The sequence below is a fragment of the Staurois parvus genome, unplaced genomic scaffold (genome assembly GCF_062004578.1).
Source record: "Staurois parvus isolate SC_StPar_1 unplaced genomic scaffold, SC_StPar_1.0 ptg000628l, whole genome shotgun sequence".
NCBI classification, from domain to species: domain Eukaryota; kingdom Metazoa; phylum Chordata; class Amphibia; order Anura; family Ranidae; genus Staurois; species Staurois parvus.
The window spans coordinates 1,247,236-1,273,328 of NW_028318424.1; the positions used below are offsets into that span (position 1 = coordinate 1,247,236).

General features: G+C 43.0%; 1 protein-coding gene across 5 annotated transcripts in view; it reads left to right on the forward strand.

Annotated features, from left to right (window-relative positions):
• The window catches only part of SOX5 (SRY-box transcription factor 5), a 288,812-nt gene that overhangs the window by 183,904 nt on the left and 78,815 nt on the right, over positions 1-26,093 (forward strand). For all 5 annotated transcript variants that reach the window (XM_089693351.1, XM_089693352.1, XM_089693350.1 and 2 more), the window contains one exon: positions 21,335-21,461. In XM_089693351.1, coding sequence (XP_089549477.1) covers positions 21,335-21,461 — 127 coding nt within the window. The remainder of the gene's footprint in view (positions 1-21,334; positions 21,462-26,093) is intronic.

Below are 26,093 nucleotides of genomic sequence, written 5' to 3' on the forward strand. Positions count from 1 at the left end.
CTCTATAATATACAATTAATTTGACAAAAACTTCAGGAATTGGGAATAATGCCATAATGGGCCCAGCAGATACACAGACCTGGGTACTCAGTGATAGTGGGAGCCCCTCATAATGGGCACAACAGATGTACAGACCCAGCTCATTTTTGATAGTTGTAAAAGAGATTGTATGTAGATTGTACAATCAAATTGTAATGTGCGTTGCCTGCTTTAGTTGGAGTCACATGTTAAGCTGAAGGAAATGCATCGGATCTATGAATGTAGAAAATGGTCTCTTGGTAATTCCAGAAATGGTAACCCCAAAAACAGGCCAGAGACCCGAACGTCGCTGCTCAGCTCTGCAAACGCACCCTTATGAATTTTATATTTATCAATTTTTCTTTTTGCTAAAATTGATAATTCTTAAGATGAAATGCACAGCATGTACTTCATCCATTTCCTTAATAAAATGGCAGCCGATGAATACTTGAACCAAACCTGTGATTTTATTGGTCTCCCCTGTCCTGAATCCAGTGATTATCTTGTGATGCTAGTGTTGTCCATCCTCGGCCTGAAAGATCACCCAATACCATTTTGTGAGATTTCATTTTCTCCGTGTTTTGTTGTCCAGAGGAAAAATAATACGACTGGACCCCCTCCAAAGTCGCATTTGATTAATTAGTTTCCCCATCCCAACCTCCAGCTGATATAATCTTCACTAGATGTCGGCAGGGTTCTGGCCCACGTCAGCCCAGAACAATGGGTTCACAGCCGTGGCTGCTGGCGTCCTCCCAGGGCCTGCGTACCTATTTTTCTAGGAAAAAAACTTAATGCTCTCTATTTGTTAGGTGCATTAGAACCATAAATTGCTGGATTTAGACCAGCGCATTGTTTTTCTCTCTTTTGATGGCATTATAATTACTGAACAACGGCGGCGGCGGTGTGGAAGGTGAACAATGACCACCTGCCATACGTGTTAATGCAGCGAGAAAGCTAACTGAATGTTTTATTCGATTATGGAGGAACTGAAAATATCACAGGGATAAGTGAGGCTACAAATGAAAGTGGAGTTCGGGAAATTGCCTGACCAGGGCTAAAAGCTCGGATGAAAGTGCGTACTTCCATTAACGTACAAGATGTAAACTAGGAACTTAATCAAAGCAGGGTTATGTGTTTCATCATGACGGCCAAAGCATTCCTTTCATTTTTTTACTTGTTCAAATAGCTGGGGATATTACTTAAATCAGGCCTCGACTTCAGCCTTATTATGCTGATCAGTGATAGAGTCATGACCCCGCCTTGGCCGCCAATTAAACAGCATTCATCTTACAGATTGGGGAGGGAAGCTGGTGCATTCATTTTTAAAAATATATGGGGCTATTAACTCTGTTATTTGAAAGCCAATTCTATGAAAATTTGATGTTTCAGTTTTGGCTGGATACTTGAGATGCATCACGAGGCAAAATTTCCCCAAATATGTGTTTTTAGTCCCATCTATATAGTTACATAATTTTTTGTTGAAAAAAGACACGTTCATTTAGTTAAAAAAAAAAAAAAAAAAAAAGATAAATAGAAAAACTCCCATGAGGCTGGTGAAGGCAACCCCCCCCCCCTCCTTATATAAAGATCGGTTCAATTTGCTCCAGCAGGGGAAAGACTAAATCCTTTCCCAATCCCCAGAAGGCCATAGTGGAGAAATTTCCCCCAAAGTAGTTTGTCTCAGCTCCTTTTGTAGAGAGCGTTTTCCTAGTAGTTTATCTCCTCCCACATTGACAAGTTCTCAGTAGGTTTACTGTGCCCCATCCACAATGAATTTTCCCTGCTGTCATTTGCCCCCCCCCCCCCCCCACAATGGGGAGATATCCCCGCAGTAGTTTGCATATCTTTACCTCCCACAATTGGGACCTTTCCCTGCAATAATTTGTGTCTCTGCCCCTTCTACAATGAGGAAATTTCCCCACCACAATTTGTCTCTGCCCCTCCCAAAATAGTCAGATTTCCCTTCCGCATATTGTCTCTGCTTCTCCCACAAGGGTGAGATTTTCTCAATCTGTTTCTCCTAAAATAAGGAAATTTCCAATTTGGCCCTTCCACAATAGTGACTATTACCTGCAATAATTTCTGTATTTGCCCCTCCCACATTAGTGAGAGTCCCAATAATAGCGTGTCTCCACATTTCCCAGCAGTAGTTTGTGTCTATGCCTCTCTTAATATCCAACTTCGTATTGACTGTTGAATTTGGATGAAACTAGGAATTCTATTAAGGTGTTCTCATAATTGGAAGTCCAAAGACATAAAAGTGGCTGGCAATCATACTGGGTGGTCTTGAAGGCCTCATGTACACAGGGCATCTGTTTAGCCTCTCTGAAGGCCAGAACTCCAGGCAGGAGTAAAGCTGCTTAAAAAAAAAAATGGCATGCACACGTGTTTAAAAGCATCAAGCATTTGAGAGATAATGGATTCCATTGGCCAGCATATTAATTTATTCGGGGCACTGGAATGCATTGATGCTTTTGGGGGCATTTACATGTATCCAACATTTTTTTGCTCTTCAGCTCCTTTCCTGAATGCGACTTTGGTGGGTTTTTTTGGCCTGTAAACTCTCCTATCCTAATATTCCTGTAAATGCCTATGTGTGCATGGCCACAAAGGCTTACACAGAGGTGCTTTTACAGGCTGAAAAAAATGGCAAAAACGTGTAAAAGTGGTGTTTTTTTAGGCCCAGTATGGATGAGGCTTAAGGTGATTTTGGCCATATTGGTAACCTTTGCAACACAGAAATTTGGTTCTCTTGTTAGGTGTCCCTCAATTTGACACACCCAGCATCCTGATTTGCATACAGATCTCTTTCATGGCCCTTTAGATTGTGAGCTTAGTGGATAAAGGCTTTCTGTACCTTTCTGTCCAAGGTGCTTACATCCTCTCTGGAGCTCTGATAGTATCTCTATTACAAGTGTTAAAATGTATCAGCCTTTAGGCAAGTGCCCACCCATACATTGAAGTATACAAAAAGTTTACCATGGCCTTTATTGTTATGCTCATCATACAGACTGAACATATTTTAAGGTCAGTGTCTGAATCTTTATTCTTCTTTCCCTGAAGATCTCTCTTCTTCCATTTGTGCAATTAACAGTTCTTTTTATATCCTGATCTTGGGATCGGCAAGCATTGTCTTGGGAGGGATTTTGTCACTTTGCTGAAGGCTAGTTGCCACTTCAACTTAATGAAACACCTATTTAAATAAAAGATGAAAGAGGCTATTTTTTTTTTAATTCCATCAGTTTTATTCTGGGCGCATTGTCTCCTTACTGTAGAATTCTTTTAACATGACCGTCCTCTCACCTCTTCCCATGTAGACAGATCAGTGTCCTCTCTGGGCCACCAGCAATTATGAAGACACAAAACTACCACTCTGCCCCTGGATCACCCGCCTTGTGTGACACCAGTTGACAGTGGTGTTACCTCTCACCATTACCTCTGCCTGTGACGCGCAGCAGGTGATGTAGGTTATGAGGATGACAGGCAGATTGTAGTTGTTAAGGGCTCTTGTTTGTACACAGGTTGGAAATTAGCAACTCTATAATTACACAACAGTCTTATAACACCCTTCAAACTAGGACAAGTTGGACCAACTGGGAAAGTTTTCTCAAAAGTTCTGCAGGTGAAGATTGCTCTTGTTCCATTGGATTCTGGGAACTTCCCTTTAAGGCGTTAGTCACAGCTTTTCTCTGTGATGTCTGGCACGCATGAAACAGAGGGCCACTAAAAGTTTACAGCATTAAAAAATAAATTGAAGGCTTCTTTTACAGTTGCTTCTTTATCACTTTATCAAGTGAGGAGGAACACCAATGAGAGTGCAGCAGACTTTCTGCAAATTAAAGTGGTTGTAAATCTCAGACATGAAATATGAACAAAGCATATCCCTCTATAGTGTGTACTTGTCTCAATCCAGAGCATTAAAGTGTTACTAAACTCACATCAGTCAAATCAGTCTGTATATGCAGTAAAGCATGCTTAATATGCTCACTGTGGAACCTAAGGGGATATTCCTCTGCATTGTGTAAAAAGGCTGTTTTATCCTGACTTTTCTGATCCTCCCCTTCTTCCAGTGTCCCCCTCTTATCTCCTGATAAGACATATTGTGTGGCGTCACTCTGCACATGATCAGTTTGCTAGAGAGGTTTTTTTGTTTCTTGGGAGAGTGCATGTGATTAGCACAGGTCCAATCAGCACTGTCCAGACAGAGGTCAGGGGTTCTGCATTCTCTTAGAGCAAAATGAAAACTCTTCCTACAAGCTTTAACATGTACTCGGCTCCACTTTACAGTAAGTGTCATTTGTGTCCATTGCCTCATTTCTTTGCTATCAGCTTCTGACTGGTTTTCCTGACACCAAGAGAAAAATGGTGACGGGGAGGGCATAGTCTGTGATTGACATTCCCAGTGCTGTTCCTGTTCCTGTGTGCTGTGTGAAGGAAGATGTGTCCCTTCGCTCCAATCAGTTCTCAGAGCTCTCCTCACTGATGTAACTTCAGCTCCTGCTTTTCAGAGCTGAGAGATCCTGTGTAATGTCTGGGAAAGGGGAAAGATGGGGAAAGACGGCTATAGATAAACAGGTACAACTTTTGCAGGATGATTTGTTTCCTCTCTGTGTATCAGCTGAGGCCAGTCACTTCACTGAGTATATGCAGGGATTTACAACCACTTTAAATTTCTGTTTTGGCTCCTGTATGGGACCTACACTACAGAAAAACTTGGCAACGTTGCATTCAAACTGATTTGGGGGACACAAATGTTGTAATAGTAGCAGTCATCCTTTGTACCTGGCCTCACTGCTGGCTACACCCCTATGATTGCATGTATCCTTATTATTCTGAACATCTTTGCAGCTGAGCCAATGATAGCACAGCCAGAGTGTTCCCCTGGTAGAAGCCCCGCCTTTTGGAGCCTAGTGCAGCCCTGCCCCCATCAGACTGGATGAGTGGGGGCTTCTTGGTAGCATTAGCAATGCCCCTAGAAATCTCATGTGTCATATGTCATCCTGTTCTGATGAGGGTTAATTTTTTCTTCTTTCCTGATCGAGAATCATTTGTATGTTTTCCACATTTTTTATTTTCTTTATTTTACATTCATATCATGCCTATAATATAAATACTCTAACATATGTGTTACTTGCCATAATGATTATTTTTAGCCACGAGGCTGTTATTTTTCAGCACTTGCTAGCAAATGATTATTGTGAGTTAAAATATCTGTGAAATCAAAGGATATTAAATAAACCTTTGCAGACTATAGACCTTCTTCTAATATGCATTCTCCTTCAAAAAAAAAGAGAGAAAAGAAAACCATTTAAATACCAGATTTTTGAGATGTTACAGGCAGTCACATGATTGTTAGGTTCCCTCTTCTCCTCTCCATGGGGACTAAAAGGACATTTAGTTCCCAGAACCGCTGTCATTCAAGGTGAGAAGGGCTGGGCAGGGGACCTGTCAGCAGCAGCAGAGAATGACTGTGATGCTGCCAAGGACATCACTGCTCTCAGAGCTGCTGTCACTCAAGTGGGAGGTGTGTCAGAAGAAGACTATAGGACTACATGCACACTGTAGCTCCTAGATAGGGAGGCAAAGTGACTACACGAGCACGGATCTGCTTCCATTTTTAGTGTGGTCCGAAAGAAGTAGGAATTGGCCCTTCATGACAAAGATTGCCAGGATCACAAGGTATTTTTCAACATTTTACTGCTTTTAGATACATGCAAATTATTACTAAATGCATTGAAAGTAACAAAAGAAAGAATCCTCACCTATTGATTTAGGGTTGACATACACTGTAAGCCTGCTTTATATTAAAGTCCACCCATTCATTTTTTGGATGCAGTGGTGGTTTAGAACCTCTGTCAGGTTTTGATTGCTGCCTGTGTCTCCACTAAGGAGATTTCCCCGCACTTCCTGTCAGGGTGTCATGTAGACAGGAAGTTAGCATGACTATCCCAGGCAGGAACACAGCCATCAAAGATGGGACCTTAGATTGTAATCTCCTTGAGAGCGGGGACTGATGTGACTGTACAATATAGATGTAAAGTGCTGCAGAAATTGTCTGCGCTATATAAATACCTGTAATATATTTCAGTTGTAGTTTCTAACCCTTATGTGCTGCATCCGAAGTGTCATCTAGAGTTAGGCTTTAATACTGTAAATGACAAATAGTGAACATCTGTCTGCAGTATAATCCAGGAATAGATCCAGCAAGCCGGACAATATCTACGTGAGCCATGCAACAGCACAGCAATCATTAGATACATCTTTTCAGGGTTGCGGCCTGTGGCCCCACTTAAAGAAGAACAGGCAGATGTTGAATCTTTTATTTCATTCACAAAGACACCTGAGCACGCATGATGAGCTATATTTAGAGAATCGCTTTGTATTGCCCACTGCTGATTCCAGACTGATGTCTCAGTTGCAGTAAATTCATCATTAGTGGGCTGTATTGGAGTGATCCAAATTGCATTTTTCCTCCTCCTTTGTTGTCATCATGGCTGTTATTTTAATAAGAGTGACCCACCACCATCTGGACAACATGCAATAAGCATCGGCGCCCGTTCTGCCGCACTCATTGTCATTCAGTGCGCGCACAGTGGCGTGGTAGAGACGCAGCCCGTGCCGTTCATTTGAATCGCATTATGCCTACTTTTTTGGAAGGGGAATTTGTGTCTTTAACCCCCAAGGGGCAACCTTGGTGGCTGGAGATGCCAAATTCCGCCTGTTCCATTTTCGGTCAGCCACCACTCCACTTGTGCTGGAATGAAATTAATTATTGTTATTTATTTACAGACTACTTAACTGTATCGCCATTAAAATCTGGAGCCCCGTCAGCGTATTTGATCTCAGTGACATATCAAGACGCGTTCCGCTGGCAATTAATGCCATTCCGTGTTGCTAATTATAACATTGTAAAATCAGAAAAGCATTAATTGTGGACGCCACGAGAAGGAATTTGAATTGGCTCCAAAATTAAACTCCAGATTGTTATGAATCCATCTTTTCCAAGATTATATTAAAAGAAAGTTTAGAAAGTTAGATGATGGCACTTTTCCCATGATAGAGGCGCTCTCTATGGAGGGAAATATTTTAGACGATATGGCGGAAGTTGAGAAGTGCTAAAGGATAAACGAGAGTATGAGAAGGCCCGAAATATACATACAGTTCAAGATTTTGTTTTTTTGTCAGACAGAAGACAGTTTTGGTGCCAAGCTTGCAGTCTCCTAGGGAACAAAACTATTGTAATCTCATGCCACAGATGGAAATAATAAGATAACTGTAGTCATTAATGTGGACCTGGCATATATATTTCAGTATTTGTCAGTGTAACATTTCCATGTTTTAATTGCCTCAAACAGATATCACCAGTCTTCATCTGGTTATCTGCCCAGAAGGTCGGAGCCATCTTTGTTCAGGTACCAGCCAGGGTAACCATCAACTTCCTGGACTGATATATCAGCCCAGAGAGGATACAATGATAAATCCTGATTCTTGTGCAGTTCTTGGCTGTGTTTACAAGTGGCAGGCACAGATCAACCCCCTGATGCAGCGTCTCACCTTGTGACTTGCTACAAAATTACAATGTAGCAGTCTGATCATTGTGGGAGTGGAGACTGAGGAAATTCTTCTTCCTGCCTGCAGCAGTCTGATTACATAAATTCAGCCTTGGGAAAAGTCCTGGGAGATCAAGGCAGGAAAAAAAACGCCAGGTGGCCCTAGGAGCAGCTTGAAAAAATATCCCGTGTGCATGAGGCCTAAGAGTGTTCAAGTTGAAACTCACCAATATGCACCATACAACTCAGTGTTGGGTGGTGTGCTGCTTGGCAAGGGACACTACAGTCATTCATTTTTATTGTTCATTATTTTGGGTCTATATCGAACACAAATGGCGCCGGGCTGTAGCCTAATTTCTTTTATGAATTTATGTAGAAAACTAAGCGGGACGTCAGTCTCACTAATGTAAAACCGCTTTGTGCTAATCTGTGAAGGACTTTCAGTGTAAGAAAACGAGGTTCAGCCCATCAGATCTTTCATTTCAAACCCAGCCAGGTCCCCCCACAGAAAGATTAATTACCTTCAGGTTGAGAAGACATCCTTGCTGTGTTTTTCCTAACATGAGAGGAGATAAATGCAGTGATTAGCCATTCCAGAGCCTCTGATCAAAACAGCGGCAAGGTTTGTGGCAGCAGGTTCAAACAGTGTGCACGGCGCGGCTCTGACAGGTACATCACACAGGCCTTAAACAGATGTTTGGTAACGAGATGAATGAGTAGCTATCTTTTTCGCAGCCTATGAAGTATGTTCGTCCGGTCTGTTTTCTTTTTTTATTATAATTTTTATCCATTTTTAATATTTTATGGGGTTGTTTTTTGTTTTTTTGTTTGTTTTTTTTTGGCGTGTATTTACAGACAGGGCCAGGTCGCCTTCAGATGACAGAGGGTGAGAGGAGGACTTTGTGTCTCCCCAACACTTCTTCTTTTCAGTCATCTTGGTCAGTTAATGAGTCTTCTGCCTACAGTCAGGGGCAGTTGAAAGGAAGCCGACATCAGTCTCTGTACATTTGTCAAACGCGCAAAACTACATAGACTGGAAGATCGGAAAGCAGCAGATCATTGTTCAATAATTACTGCCCAATCACTAGTGACTGCCTAATATACTGCACTGACTTTCATGGTGTGCCCTGTGCTGTATTAGTATCTGTATATCTTCTATTAACTTCAAATAAATCTTTATCTATCTACAGTATCAGTTTGCGCAGATCTTTACAACATGCAGATTTGTCTATCGTAGATCTTTCTCACCTGATCTGTCCATCTTCAATTTACCGCAGATCTGTCAGTCTATCCTCTCTATATCTGATCATCTTACTGTCCCAGGGCTATCTATATCTGTCTGTCTTAGATCTATCTTTCTGTCCCAGGGAGGTCTGTATAGATAGATGGATGGATAGATGGATGGATGGATAGATAGATAGATGGATGGATAGATAGATAGATGGATGGATAGATAGATAGATGGATGGATAGATAGATAGATGGATGGATAGATAGATGGATAGATAGATGGATAGATAGATGGATAGATAGATGGATAGATAGATGGATAGATAGATGGATAGATAGATAGATGGATAGATAGATGGATGGATGGATGGATGGATGGATAGATAGATAGAATAAGATAGATGATTGATTAGATAGAGAGATCGATCTTTCTGTTAAAGATCTAAGATGGATAGATGCACAGACAGACACACACCCTGGGACAGAAAGATTGATAGATTTAAAGATGTCTTCACACTGATGCGGTGCAGTTTTCCCACACCAAAACTGTCCAGTGCAATAGAAGTCTATGGCAAAGTGCAAGAAACCCACAGGTACACTGCACTGCAAAAAAAAAAAAAAACAACCGCACCGCATCAGTGTGAAAGCACCCCAAGATACAGAGGCAGACTGACTGGCGTGGAACAGAAAAATGGATAGATCTAAGATCAATCATTGGCTAGATAAATAGACCACAGACCGTAAGATAAATCAATCTATTTATCCCAGATTTGTCAATCCCCTGTAATTTATCTTCGATCTCTCCACCTTTCTGTCCCAGGTCAGTCAGAAGTCTATCTTAGACTTATCTAGCTTTGTTACCCAGGTTGGTCAACATATCAATCTTACATCGATTTATCTTCTGTTTATTGATCTTATTAACTGTATATCTAATTTATCCCAGATTTATCTCTCTGCCCGAGGCTGCCCCATCTAAAGAGAAGCGATTGGGGTCCTAAAGACAGACAGATAAAGTCCATGGCAGCTCAACACATCTAGAAGCATTATGAAAAGCCTGCTGAATCTCACTGCATTTAGTTTAATTTCACAAAAATCGCTGAGTTTGTTTAAGAAAAGAAAAAAGATTTAAAGGTCATTGTCATAGAGGGGTCATAAATTCAGACTCCTCTGCTCATCTCACACATACATTTTCAGATTTCCCTCTAAACTCTTGATGCAGTCGAATGTTTCCTGTATACCCTAAATCACATTAGTAATCTGCCATTTGCCCAAATCTAAACAGTCAGTTTCTTCAGAAACTTGGCAAGTTGCAGCTATAAAGAAATGGACTTATTTGATAAAGCAGCAATGCGGGAAAAGTCTGAGAATTGAAGACTGGGGAATTTCGCCCCTCCCTAGACCACGGCTCCGTTCCCATAAAGCGTTGAACGTGTTAATTGGCCGAGGGAAGAGGCCGCACGCATCCCGCACGTATGTTGCTAAGTAGACTCTGCTTGATGTAAGCAAACCACGTTTCCATAACTAGCTCCCGAAAAGAGAAAAAAGGAAGAAAAAAAATGTGCGCCTTTGCGGGCGGCTTTGGCTGTTTTGTGGCTTCCACAAAGTATTGTTCCTCTGTGACAACAGGTCAGAAAGATTCTGCATTAATTACACTAACATATGGTTATTAACAGACTCTAGCGCAGGGAGCGGGGCGATACAATGTTATCTTGTGCTTTGTCAGATGTTGGACATATTGTCGGTGCTGGCAGCTATTGTTCCACTCATTTACTTCACAGAGCTAATTACTCCCTAATAATAACTTTACCTTGGAGTTTTTCACTTGTGCGTGCCAGCAAACCTGTTCACACTACATATGCTAATTATTGGCACTTCTTCATGATGTTAAGATAGCTTTAAGTTCAAGCTGTGCAGCCTGTTTCCTCGGCACTGCCAGCTGGCTCCCAACTTCCACCTTTTTTTACTGAAGTCATTAAAAGTTTTAATACGGCCGCATCTTGTTTACTTTATGAGATTGCTGGCTTTCAGGAATTCTTAAACAAGGACTGGATACCCGGGGGGTGAGCGAGCGCTGCGGCGAGAAAGATTTCACCCGCCGCTGCATTTTTGAACGCTGGATACGGAGGCGCTTCTTGTGGTGGTGGGGGGTTGAAATCAGTTTGCGGGTACTTATTCCTGGGGCGTACCAGGTGTGATTGGGATGGGGGGGGGGGGGCTTAATGTTTTTGTTATTGTAATGTTTGACTTAAAAGTCTTTTTGATGCGGCTCGCTGCCAATAGCAGGTGCTGTATTATCTTGAGGGTATTTAAAGGGCCAGCCTGCCACTCAGTGATTTTTCACTTAAAGGGGGTGCCCAGGGTTTTTTAATCAGCTCTGCTGTTCCATTTCTTGAGGACTTCTAGGGTGGGATCATCCACTGTAGTTCCCAACTCTGATACCACTCACATTGGCATTTTCAGTTTTCCCAGAAATCTCACCATTGTAGGAGGGGCAAAGACATTAACTACTGCAGGGAAATCTCAGCATTATGGGAAGGGCAGAGACACAAACTACTGCAGGAAATATCATGATTGTGGGAGGGGCAGAAACACAAACTACTGCAGGGAAATATCATGATTGTGGGAGGGGCAGAAACACAAACTACTGCAGGGAAATCCCACCATTGTGGGAGGGGCAGAGACACAAACTACTGCAGGGAAATATCATGATTGTGGGAGGGGCAGAAACACAAACTACTGCAGGAAATCTCACCATTGTGGGAGGGGCAGAGACACAAACTACTGCAGGAAATCTCACCATTGTGGGAGGTGCAGAAACACAAACTACTGCAGGAAATCTCACCATTGTGGGAGGGGCAGAGACACAAATCACTGCAGAGAAATCTCATCATTGTAAGAGAGGCAGAGACACAAATCACTGCAGACAAATCCCACCATGTGGGAGGAGTAGAGACACTAAACTTTTTAGGGTGTATTTTAAAATGCCACTTCCATGTAGTGCAGTTGCTTTACAACTGCATTGGACAGAAAGCTGCTTAAAGGATACGTTCACCTTTAGTGAAATGGTACATGTTACACCCATATTCAGGGTGTTATACGTTGCTAAAGCATGTTACTAAGGCACCCCAACCCGATCCCCCATTGTGACAGCTGGCTGGGGATCTTCTCCCCACCCCTGCTGTCACGATTCAAATACAGTGTGGCCGTGTTGGACTCTGCCAACACAGCCACATCATTCATTCGCAAAGTTCTCTGAATGAATGGGCTACAAGTACTGACTACCATTGTGGCAGACAGCTTGTAGTTCTCAATGAACTGCGAAGGTGCTGGTGAGCGCTCTCACAGTGCATTGACTTTCCTGAACTTCAGTCACTGCCTGCCCGTACGGGAGGTATGGGCAAACCATGTACTGAGAGTCTGCATGAGTCTGACATTGCAGACATGATATTCTGATTGCAGGTGCAATGTGTTACATGCTTCTAAGAAAAAATAATAAATGCACACTTTTTTTTTTTACCTTCAAAAAATGTTTGTTTATTTTTAAGGTGAACTTATCTTTTAAAGGGTCACCACTAATATTTTGGTTATAGGTGGACACCTGACATTGATCTATATCTGTCTCCTGCAGAAAGACTGCCTGACTAGAGTGCCCAATCATTCTCTTTAATTAAAAAAAAAAGTAGAATCTGGCAGAAAGATGACGACACCTTATAATAGATATAGGATCTTAAAATTCAGATATAGCATTCTTACTGCCCAATCGCTCAATATTTAATTAAAAAAATCATCTTGTGTCTAAGGTGGGCAGCACAGTGGCTTAATGGTTAGCACTCCCACCTGGCAGTACTAGGGTCGCTGGTTTGAATCCCAACCGCGACACCACCTGCCTGGAGTTTGCATGTTCTCCCTGTGCTTCCTCCGGGTACTTCGGTTTCCTTCCACACACCAAAGATAGGTTAATTAGTTAGGGACCTTAGACTGTACGCCCCTTGAGGGTTAGGGATGGATGTGAATGTACAATATATATGTAAAGTGCTGAATAAATTGACAGTACCTGTAATAAATAATAATAAATAAGGTTGTTCCCCTCCGCTGATGTGGAAAATATCAGTTCTGGACAGAGTGACCGTTTATGAAGCCTTGCCATACAGACACATGGATGTCTGTTTCCTGTTCTGGGATGGCAGTGACCATATACAATTTATTAAATACATTCTTCAGCTCTGTGTATACAAAGGAGCATGGGGGAGCTCAAGTCCATAATGGGCATGGTATTGACACAGCTCCAGATGATCCACATTGGCTCACAACTGATATGATTCAAAAATATTTAGACAAAATAAAGGTGAATAAAGCACCTGGACACGATGGCATACACCCACGGGGCCTTAAAGAATTGAGCTCTGTCTTTTCAAAGCCATTGTTTCTAATTTTTAAGGACTCTTTAATGACTGGCATAGTACCACTGGATTGGTGTAAGGCCAATGTGGTGCCAACATTTAAAAAGGGGTCAAAATCTTTATCAAGTAATTATAGACCTGTTAGTTTAACTTCTATAGTTGGGAAGATACTGGAGAGTTTAATAAAAGAACACATAGATGAGTTCTTGCTGGAAAAAAATATTTTAAGCAACAGACCACATGGATTCATGAAAGAAAGTGAGCAAAACCTTGGACAGAGGGGTGGCAGTGGACATGGTATACTTGGATTTTGCAAAAGCGTTTGACATCATTAGTAATACCTCATCTGGAATATGCAGTTCAGTTTTGGGCACCAATTCACCAAAAGAACATTGGGGAACTGGAGAAAGTACAGAGAAGGGCAACCAAACTGATAAGAGGCATGGAGGAGCTCAGCTATGAGGAAAGATTAGAGGAACTGAATTTATTCTCTCTTAAGAAGAGGAGATTAAAGGGGGATATGATCAACATGTATAAATATATCAGTGGTTCATATAGTGAACTCGGTGTAGAGTTATTCACCCTGAGGTCATCACAGAGGACAAGGGGGCACTCTTTACATCTGGAGGAAAAGAAATTTAGTCTCCAAACACGGAAAGGTTTCTTCACAGTGAGAGCTGTGAAAATATGGAATAGACTCCCTCGAGGTGGTTCTGACCAGCTCGGTAGATTGCTTTAAAAAAGGCCTGGATTGTTTCTTAGATACACAGAATATAACTGAATACTGACATTTATAGGTAAAGTTGATCCAGGGAATATCTGAGCGCCTGATATCAGGGATGCAGGGCCTGGAGTACAACATTCCTGAATCCCTTTATCTTTCTGGCAGCTTGTTTGAATTCTAAATTTTCCTAAAAAAATCTTCTGCTCCACAAATGATAAACAGATTTTCACAGCCATCTTAAAATCTACCAAAGGGATAATTGTGGGCAGATCCAGGTGAATTTGTCAGGCAAGGTGATGGCCACCATGTGGCTGCTGCCAGGGGATGAAGGCCATGTTGTTTGTTTTGGCCTTCTTTGCCTTTATATAAGGTGAGAGCCAGGCACAGCCTCATCCTTCACAATCCTCCTCAGCTTATGATTGGTTGATATTGCCAGAATTATTGATCAGCATGTGGACACTATCTGAACACCTGACCAGCAACTATGGCTGATCTATTACAGACAGATGCAATAAATACACATAGGGGCATTTACTAAGACAGGAGAATCCAGAGTCTGGAGCAGCTCTGCATGGCAGTAAATCAGTGTCTATCTTTAATTTTCAAAGTCTTAACTGAGCAAGCTAAAGGTAGAAGCTGACTGGTTAGTATGGACAGCTGCTCCAGATTCTGTCTGCTGCAGTCTTAGTAAACTGTATTTTATCTGTCTGACGATCTTTAATTCTGTTCAGCCAGTCTTGTGATCCTCAGTCTCAAAACACCATTCAGCCTGGGCAATGACACCAGAAAGGTCTTGGCTCTGCAACTTTTTGTTTCACTGCCCTCATCTCCACCCTGTGACTGAAAATTATACACTAGACAAGACTTCCCTGTGCCCTCTTCTCATGTAAGCTACCCAAACACCTCCCCTCTCCAGCTGGCAGTGTCTAAACACCACTAAATTTCAACCCCTCTGCTGACATGTTAAGACGTCAGGCTGGCAAGCTGGTATACCCCTCAATCCAATTATGGGAAGATAAAGTATATGTCAAGGCAAAAAATGATTTATTTTAATTTATTTAGTTTTAGATTTGTTTTTGGGTGTTGAAGTGTTAGAACCTGTGTTAGGGGTTCCGTTTGTGTCCGTTCACATATATGCAGATTGGATGCAGTTTGAACTGCTTCCAATATGCATTACATAAGAAAAAACATTGCTTCCCATGGTGCCTGTTCACATATGTCCAGTGCACTGGCGGTGCGTATTCAGTGTGGTTTTAAAAAGGGTCATGTCTGATTTCTGAGCAGTGCGGTCCGGTTCAGGTGCGGATTACAGGCTATTGACTTCCATAGGAACTGTTTCTAAACCACATGTGTGTGAACAAGATAAGATCCTGAGCTAATCCTGTCCTGAACCTGATGTGACCCTGTGAACAACTACTGGATCAATTAGCTGTGAAACCTGAGCTTGAATCCGCACCGCATGTGTGAATCGGAGGTTTCCCTTCACTTCCTGTCCTAGTGACACCGGTTTTACCAGAAAGGAAGTAGGGAAAATCTTTTGGATTTGGATGACCATACACTCAAATATAAGCAAAGTAAAGACAGTGATGAATAAAACACATCTCTCCTTCTCTTGATATGTTTCATGTTTCCCCCTTATATTAGGTGCAATTTTGGTGACCCCCTCTGGACAGCCATTTCCCAGGAATCCCCCCCCACATGTGTGTCAGCCATTGTAGCCAAGCCGATCTGCAGAGAGTGCACAGTGTGTGTAATGTGTGCGTCCAGCTGTTCGTGCAGGGATTACTGAGGTTTAATGGAGAGCACAGATGGACGCAATGCCATTGTGCTCAGAATTCTAGGCCAAAGGCTAAAACGGGAAGGATGATCAGAAAAAGGCTGATTAAAAAAGAAGAATGAGACACAAATCCCCTTGTTCTACCGCCAGTCAGGGAGGGAGGGTGCTCAGGATGAAGCAGAAGAGAGGTCGGGGTTTTGGCTATTGTTGACGTGGGTCATGTGACGCGCAGCTGCTGAGAGATTTGCGTTGAACTGTTAGGGGCTTATTGCATTCTCCAGCGCTCTGCACTCACCACCGCTGCATTGTTCCTGGCTGCCTGTCCACCGCATGATCATAAGCTGCGCATACATCACCGATCGCCCATAAATAACCAGTTCATCCAAACAAATGGACTCCCGCCGCGCAGAACAGACACATTAACGGGTTTGGAGTATTCTCAGATCATGATGGAGAAAAAAGGAAAAATTCATATTTGTCATCTTCAATTCATGAGAAAAAAAAAATTCCCCTCTGCATTATGTATCATTTCTGTACATTAACCAGCTGAGACGTGTCACGTGGTAGACCACTGAATAGATTCTAATGTATACACCGCACCTTCTCCACCGAGCCAAAAACTATTTACATTATGTGAATCACTTTTGTTTCTGTAGAATATGACAGCTGGATTCTGACCTGTGACACCACAGCAGAATACAACCCGCTCCCATTATGTCTTTCAAAAATGCATAATTTTTGCGTATTTTTTTTTTTTCCATCTATCTTTTACTTTTGTGGGTTCTTGTCAGTTTAACGTTTGTTTTTCTCATGCTCAAATCGCAACAGCAGAGATTTAAACCCAGGCCGTAGTTCGCATTGGATGCGCTTGTGTGTACATAGGTGCACTGTCCCCCAAGTCAAGTCTGTAGCTTATGGAGAGGTATTGTTTGCAGGTTGTAATTTAGAACTTTATTACTTATCTATTATAGGTAATGTTACTGATCTCCTGCAGCCACTTCTGTCTACATGCGCTTCAGCTGTGGCTGCATGGTGTTTTTCAAGGCAGGTTTTCTGATGGTGATAACATTGGACCATGCCTGTGTAATGTATGTTAAAACAGCCACTTATAGTCTGTTAGAAGCACCTAAGACAGAGTGGCATTAAAATTACATTCAAATAATAAAGCCTATATGAGATTTAAATGATAGTGTTTATATCTACTTACATTTTATTAGATTCATTTGGTTTCTGGGTTACCTATATGATAGACAGTGACACAGTGGCTAAGTGAAGCTGACAGTGTGAGGCAGAGGATCAGTGTTGTCAGCCTGCAACTCTGGGGGGGTTGTACCCGAGTTTGACAGGTACCCGCTCCCACTTCCTCTGCGATCGCCTAGGCAATTGGAAGCGGAAGTTATCCTCCCTCCCACTCTGTAGCCTTCTGGGACATGACAGGGGACCACTCCCATAGTGCAGCGCTAATCATGAATGTGCAGTGGGCACCAGCTGTCACAGCCGGGTGCCCACACTGAACATGCTGCCAGCAGGGAGCCAGGAAGGCCAGTGAACCCAGCTGCAGTGCTGACATCGCTGGATCGGAGGACAGGTGAGTGTCTGTCTTTTAAAAGTCAGCAGCTACAGTTTGTGTAGCTGCTAACTTATTTTTTTTTTAAATTTGACTGGAGCTCTGCTTTAGAGTGGAGCTAAACCTGTAGTTTCAAAAACTGCAAGCAGACACCTTTTTGTTGTCTCTTCTGCAATAATACAAACCCCTTCTTGCACTTTCTTATTGAATGTACACAGAGCTGCACATGCACAGTTCAGCATGTTGCAGTAGAATGACTGACTTCAATGACATCATCCTTCACTGGCCAATCAAGAGCCTGAAAACACAGCACACAGGGGGAAGATGACAGTAGCTGGCAAGGGATGTAACCACTACATCACTGGAAGGTGGAGGTGAGTATATTTGGGGGTTTAGTTCCACTTTAAGACAACTGCATACAGTGAAATATGATGCCAATTATATTGCAAAAATAGAATTTTAGGATTACAGTACACTTTAAAGGACACTGGTGTCTATTAAAGTGGCTGCTGAGTGTATAGTTGTATTTTACGCTTAGGTTGGCTGTCTCTGGTAGGGGATTTTGTCATATCAGTAAAACACAAGATTATGGTAAAATAATGCAATGATGGCAGCCGTAATGGTTCTCCAGCTTGATTCTCATGCAGGCAGGATGGTTCATATCCGTAAAACAGGAGATAGTGGTAAATAATGTAAATGGGGACCACCATGATGGTTCTGTAGCTTTATCCTCCTGCAGGATAGCCCTAACCTTGACTCTTTCCTGTCACAGCAATGATATGTTATCTGAAAAGTGACAGTGCTCTGCTGGATTGGCCAAGTGAGCAGGCGGCGGGCTCACCCTCCCAGCAGCCGCTCGGCTAACCCATTTCACCCTCCCGCTGGTTCTGGTACGACACTACCCTCCCTGCGCCAGCGTATCTTGTAATCACTAGGATTACCGCTCTCTGCATCTCCTCATCGCTGAAGCCAACCACAAATTCATTTCTGTCTAGTTAACATGCTGATGTATAATTAAAACTGCTCTGCTGATACAGATAAAGAAGTCAATAAAATCTCTTGTAATTAATTTAGACTTTATTAGGCTGGGGGTGCGCCGATGGTCCCGGATCAGCAAAGCGGCCCAGCGCAGTTTGCCGGAGCGAAGCGGCTGCTCAACGGCTTCTGTGCAGAGCAATAAAGTCGGACGCGCACGTAACACTGAACCGGTCCCTCTCTGGGCTGCAGCATTTCCTGGTTAACCAAAATTGTTGGGTAATTGTTCTGTGGTCGGGAACAAAATGCTGAATTAAACTGTTCCCAGCACAATAATTGTGTGATTAGTGCAGCGGCGCTCCTCGCCAGGAGAACCGTCAGAGGGGCTGGAGCTGGGAGAGAAACCACAAAGACAGGAACAGAAAAGAAAAACACAAAAGTTCCCAGTTCAATTGTCTCTTAATGAGAACAGTGGTTGGGAAACTGAATTACACGGAGTCATTCGCTAGAGAGATCTGCTGAAGAGATCATATTTCTGTGTGTGTGTGTGTGTACAATGAGGCCAACATGTGGCTCTTGCCTACGGACTGCTTTATTAAATGGGGCAACACAAGATACACGTCTTCATAGTCCAAAATATGGTTTATTTTTTAAATAGTGCTCCATCAGGGGAATTCAATGAAGCTGAAACAACACTTTTATGGTGAAAGTTCCCTTCAGAACTGCCTGCACCTATATCAGCCAAGGGATTGCCGTGTGTCTGCTAAATTCAGGTAGTTTTAAGTACCCCCACTTTTAAGAAACTGTCTCTGACAGTAACAGATTCTTGAAGAATTACTGCCAGTTCTCAGATTAAGAAACTGGCGGCAACTAATGTGGTTGTAAAGGTAAAAGGGTTTTTATCTTAATGCATTCTCTGCATTAAGGTAAAAAAACTTTTAACATGCAGCTCCCCCCTGCAGCCCCTCCTAAATACTCACCTGAGCCCAGTCTCAGTCCAGTGCTGTGCACGTCTGCTGCAGTTCCTCTCCCCTCTACCAGCTTTCACAGGCTTGGCTGAGAGCAGCGGGAGCCATTGGCTTCCATTGCTGTTAGCCAAAACCTGTGAGCAGAGAGAGGAGGATGGGGCCGAGCCAGGCTGTGTGTCTAAATAGATGCAGGTGATGTCACCCAAATATGACAATGGGAACTCAGAGAATAGTTCCTCATCAGGTCTGCCCAATGCTATGCACTGTTAATCAGCAGCAAGGTGGACCTGATGGGGAACTAGTCTCTCAGGTCCCCATTAAGCTCCGCCCTCCATATACCAAAACTTCATGCCTTTGTGTCTGTCTGTGTGACCCATAACCCTCACTATTGCACCTCCTTCTACAGTAAGCAAACTAAAAATTTTGATCAGTACATTTATACATTCAAAGAATCATGAAGCATTGAATCATGAGCTGTCATCAGATGTGTTTTCATATTTAAGCCGGCCATAGATAGTGTGATTTTCTTTCCTGCAACCAAGGGTATTGATTCCCCCCATCAGTGTTGATGGGGTAATCCCTCCTGTGGAGCCATTGTTGAGATCTCTCCCTGCCGGCAGAACACACAGTGATTATTGCTGTTGGCTATAGTGCCAGCAATAAAAGTATGAAAAATCTGACAGGTTGGTTGCACCCAACCCTGCCCCATACATGGTTCGACTCCCGGACAGTCCTTGCTGAACTGTTTATGGCCGGCTTTAGTTCATAACTGCTCAGTAATTTGTCATTGTAACACTTCCAGATATTTATTACCTCTCCTCATACTCCCCCTTACAATGTCTTCATCTGCTTTACTACAGTAGGACAGCACTAACTTTGTTCAGGTATCCTCCAGGGGCACAATCTACCAATTCCAGACTGGGATTCCAGTCATGTAAGTCAGGGGTCTCCAAACTTTCTAAAGTTTACTGATCTTCTTGACTTTTGGGCGGCTGGACTGTGCCCAGAGGGAGTAAACGCCTGATTTTTGGTGTTGGGGGGATAAGTAATTGGTGTTGGTGGGAGGAATAGTGCCCCATTTTTGTTGACAGTGGAAGGAATAGTGCCGCATTGTTGGTGTCAGTGGAAGGAATAGTGCCCCATTGTTGGTGTCATTGGCAGGAATAGTGCCTCAAGGGCTGGATAAAGGCAAGCAAAGGGCCACATCTGGCCCCAGGGCCATAGTTTGAAGACCACTGATGTAAATCCTCATACAAATGTGCAGTCTGATCATTGGTGGAAAGGAGACCGGGATAAAGCTACCTCCTGCCTGCAGCTCGACCTAAGCAAAGTCACTGGCTGGATAAGAAATTTTGTTTCCAATGATAAATGGTGGCCTTTTTCTGAAAAATGATACCATCACTGAATATCAGGAGTTTATTCATGCAAACTTATAAAAGTCACCACTTAAAAGTCCACTTTAATGTACTTTGCCTATAAAAGGGCATGCTGGGACTGCTAGTTCCATTTCTTTAATGAGTGAATATTTTCAGAAGGTGCTAAACGTCACATTAAAAGAATGTCCAGACTTCAGGAACGTGGCAGACTTGACTCCCTCTGGGGAGCGTGTAGTACAGGGTAGTTACCGTTGTAAGAGCAAGGTCATGGAGCCTTCTCTCCCTCCCGGTCCCTGTCCGCGGCCCAAGCATCTGAGATCCACGTCCACATTGGCAGCAATTAAAGGACTTTTACAATCAGCTTCAATAACATCCATTTTATTTTTATTTATTTATTTCCCTCCGTTTTTGGCAGCCTCCGTCTCAGCAGAACCATCTGTCTTTCTATTAGTGTTTTTGAGGTCTGTTTTGGAGCCTCTTCGCTTGGCAAAGTCACTTTTATCCTTGGAAACCATTAAAAAAAAAAAAAAAAGTTTTGTGGCGCTCTGCCGAGGAGAACGAGGCAAAAAAATTCCTCCCAGCTGTTCATTTGTGCACTCAATGTATAGATCCTGAATGTGATAAGGGAATATGTATAATACATAGAGGGGAGTGAGGTTAAAACCTCTATAGGTACAAAAATAATTATAATAGACAGTAAGGGGCATATTTAAACATGCATAATAATTCCTCTCTTTTATCTTCCACAGGTTCAGGGTCAGTTGCCCCCTTTAATGATCCCCGTGTTCCCTCCTGATCAGAGGACGCTCGCCGCCGCGGCTGCGGCCCAGCAAGGATTTCTCATCCCCCCCGGATTCAGCTACAAGGCTGGTTGCAGTAAGTCGTCTTGTATCATTGTAAGGAGATCAGCACCTTTCGGCCTTTTGGAGTCACCTATAAGGGTCACCACCATCAGCAAAGTCTTTTGTTATGCATAGTTCTTCATATATCATGGTTCTCGATTGGTTGACTGGTGCTGTTTCTGCTGTTCACCTCATCAGTTATCTTTGTTTTTGGTTTATTTATACCTTAAAGTGAAAGAAAAGTCTAATATTTAAAAACATTGCTTCCCCCTCCTCATACCTATGCTGTTTGTAATTGGGATCTGTGTAAATAAATCTGCTTCCGTGCGGTCATGTGATCAAGAAGCTGCGGCTCCCGTATGTTAGCGAGCGGCTGCTGCAGGGGATGGGAGGGAGCGCTGACAAAGAGGGAGGCAGTGGAAGCTGCTGGATGATGTTGCATGAAATCAGAACCGTTACTGAGCGCTCCCTGACACAGGGAAGCTGCAGCTTCTCAATCACTTGTCCATACCAAAACTAATTTAAAAAAAAAAAAGTTTTTTTACACAGATCTCTTTTATAAACCGTATGCAGCCATAGATATTTGGAGAGGGAGGCAACATTTTTAAACAATCATTTGTATGAAAAAAATTCTCATCAATGCATTCGATGACATGACAAATGTTCAAAAGTACTTCATAAATGATTGCTTTTAACATTTGATTTTGGAGAACAAAATCACATTTACTATTAGAAGTTTGTTCTTTCAAGAAACATTTTTCATCCTGTGCCTTCTAATTTTTCTGTCACTGTCGAATGTGGATTTGACCCTGCTAAGGATTAGAAAATCGAACAAAATCATTCTTAAAACAAAGATTTTCTAACACAATTCCAGAATATGCCATTTTTATTCAGAGAGGGGACTTCTGAAGTGACACAGCCTTTAGCACCTTAAAGCTGCTTATATGTTGCCTTTCCTGATTCCTTCCCATCAACATGCTAATGACATTTTTAAATTAAACATTTCCGTTTTCATTACGTACTTCTTTTAGATCCAGAGATGTCATCACTGGGTTCCTCTGCTTCTCTATGCAATGTGAGAAGATCATGGCAGGTGGGAGGGGCTGCCATGGTGTTATACGTAGCTTACTGAAAACACCACAGCAACCCTCCCTGCCTCAGTACTCCTTTCAAGAGCTTTCTGTCCTGATGCAAGCAGTGAGCTGTCTTTTGGGAGGCATGCAAATATCAAAATGTCTTCATGAATGTCAGTCTGGAGGACTGGGCGCTCCTAGGCAGGCTGTATATGCATGCAGACCACCCTAGGTAAGAAATTCGATGAATGTAGGGGGCGACCAAGAACAGTCAGGCGGGGGAGGAAAGGTCTGGATGATGCTGGATGTCCTCTTTATCTGACTTGCTACAGCTTCTAATGAACATTGTTAATAGCTCAGTGTACAGGGAAATCAGAGAAAGTCAGAGATGAATCTGTATAACTGTGCAAGACTGAAGGTAAGGTTGGAGCTCAGCTTTGCCGAAAAGCCAAACACACAGTGCTGCTATCGCCTCTTCTTCATCAAGTAAAATGTATACCCCGGTGCTCAGGCTGTAAGAGGCTGTGAGCTCTGTAGAGACTAGATCTTGGAGAAAGTGCTGGCACTTCAGTACAGTCCACAAGCAGCCTCTTTTTAGGAAGAACAACACATAGAATCCACACAAGAAGGCCAACACGTTTCGGCTGTTAGGCCTCAATCATTGCATGGTTAATTCAATCGTTGCATGGTAAGGTCTAACAGCCGAAACATGCTGGCCTTTTATGCATCGTTGTTCCTAAATAAAGGCTATCTGCTTGTGGATTTTACCGAAGTGCCTTCACTTTTTCAAGGAGTTCAGCTTAACTTCCACAGGAGAGCTAAAAGCTGTGTGAGGTCTAACCCTTATCTGAAAACATCCACAAACAGTTCAGTAGGATTGGACTGCAGTTCAGTTATTACATATTTAATCTTTGATGGCCTTCGCCTTACAATCCTGTCCTTGTTGGCTTGGCTGACCTCACATAGGGGCTCGGGCATCACACAGTCCTCTCTTCTATGGAACTTTATGAGTGGAGGGTTATAAATCATGGAACAGCCGCCATCTGACTAAATCAGAGAGTGATATCTGGTGGGAGTTCTGTAGTTTAGAAGGGTCATTTTCTTGGCTAATCTGTGTTCTTGCTGTTAAACACTCGCTAGTTTTATCAGCTAAATTAAAAACCTTTTCACCGTTAATTAGCATCAGGTAATGGAACATCTCGAGGACGTTTCAGGTTCAGACATCCCGCTGATTCGGTTAATTGTAAAGAATCATTGCACCATCTAGATAATGTTCCTGCCGGGCTTTGTATAGAGATCTTCTCTGTAGGACAATGTAGCGTAATGTTTGTTATAAATAGTACAGAGGAAAATGTATGTGTGGCCTGCAGCAACCAATCATATGGAGCCTGTCACAGGCCAGACAGTAAATGAAATTACCTGTCTGCTTTAGTAAGGACCCCTGGTTTGTTGTCGTGTTTAAAATAAGAGTGCACCTAAATATGGGACTTAGGTTCCAGTTGGGTCTAGTAGGCTAAGACCATCTCTGACGTTTATAATATTTAGGACTTCACAATCATTTGCCTCTGGCCATATTTGCCGGTTTTGTTATTGCATAACCTTGGGGTGTCCCACCTCCATCTATATTTCTAGTTTGATAAAATAACAGAAAAATCCAGCAGGGATGGAAACCCCTCATAATGAATACAGCAGGTGTGTGGACCTAGGAACTTAGCACAGGGATGGTGAGAACCCCTCATAATAAGTGCAAACGGTGTGCAGATCAGAGAACTCAGCACAGGGATGGTAGGAGCCACTGGTAATGGACGCAGCAGGTATGTAGACCTGATAATTCAGCACAGGGATGTTGGGAACCACTCATAATGGGCACAGCAGGTCTCTAGACCTAAAACTTAGCACATGGATGGTGAGAATCCCTCAGTAGGTCCCACCTAATTTTCAAGACTTGACTTTAACTGTTCCAACTTCACCTGTTCCATAATTCTAAATAAAAGATCCAGCAGGGATGGTGGGAACCCCTCATAATGGACGTAGCAGGTGTACAGTCCAAGGAACTCCTTAAAATGTACACAGAAGGTATGCAGACCCAGGAACTCAGAGCAAGGATGGAGGGAATCCTTCCTAAGGGGTACAAGGATGGAAGGAACTCTTCCTAATGGGCACAACAGGTGTGCAGACCCAGGAACTCAGAGCAAGGATGGAGGGAATCCCTCCTAACGGGTACAAGGATGGAAGGAACTCTTCCTAATGGGCACAACAGGTGTGCAGACCCAGGAACTCAGAGCAAGGATGGAGGGAATCCCTCCTAACAGGTACAAGGATGGAAGGAACTCTTCCTAATGGGCACAACAGGTGTGCAGACCCAGGAACTCAGAGCAAGGATGGAGGGAATCCCTCCTAACAGGTACAAGGATGGAAGGAACTCTTCCTAATGGGCACAACAGGTGTGCAGACCCAGGAACTCAGAGCAAGGATGGAGGGAATCCCTCCTAACGGGTACAAGGATGGAAGGAACTCTTCCTAATGGGCACAACAGGTGTGCAGACCCAGGAACTCAGAGCAAGGATGGAGGGAATCCCTCCTAACGGGTACAAGGATGGAAGGAACTCTTCCTAATGGGTACAACAGGTGTGCAGACCCAGGAACTCAGCATAGGGATGGTGGGAACCCGTCAGAAAGGGTATAGCCGGTACGTAGAGCCTGAAACAAATATCTAAACAATTGAGTCCCTAAGGGATATGAGAAACTCAGGGGAAGTTGACTCTCCAGTATCCTCTAAAGCCATTTACAGAATGGGCCATAATCTAATACTCTGCACTTTTTTTATACTGCGACAGTCAACTACCATTCTTCAGCAGATGGAAGAGGTAGACTGATCACATGATCATCTAATCATGTGGTCAGCTAAGAACTATAAATCGTCCCTAAATAAAGCAAGTGGCAGGTATAGTTTGTTGCTGATGGAAGCATGGCGTGTCCTTTTAATGCTTCATTGTATCTACTAGGCCCTCTGCGGAGCATTGCGAACGTTGTATGAATTGTTTATCTGTAAATATCGGAGAACTGGCTTTGTGTCATGACTGCCCTTTTTAAACATTTCCTCAATGTGTGTCCTGGTCACCCTCTGACATTAAACGTGCCCCTTTAGAGAGTCACTCTGCTGGAGGAAATAGGGCCTTGCGCTCGACGGAACACGTTTTCTGGATCAGCAATGCACCGACCACATCACACGACTTTGCAGAGATAAGGAGATAATCATATCACACTAATTCAATGGCCAAATGCTTCGCTGATTCCAGTTCACTGTACGGGAAGAACCTAAAAATCCCTTTCCACATAGCTGCAAGTTTATCACATTTCATTTTCCCTCTGATCGCATTATTGCAGTTCACTAAAATGCGCAGTGAGCCCATAGATGGGGGTGTTTACGTCAATCGTTAACAAATAATCTGACTGTAGAAGGTAGTTGATGTAATGAAAGTGAAGGGTAGACGTTGGGACCATAGCTCAGTCAACAGGGGGCCTGTCCATGTGGAATTGTACAGCTAACACAGATAAATGTCTAGAAGTACCTGACATGAATTCTGCATTGC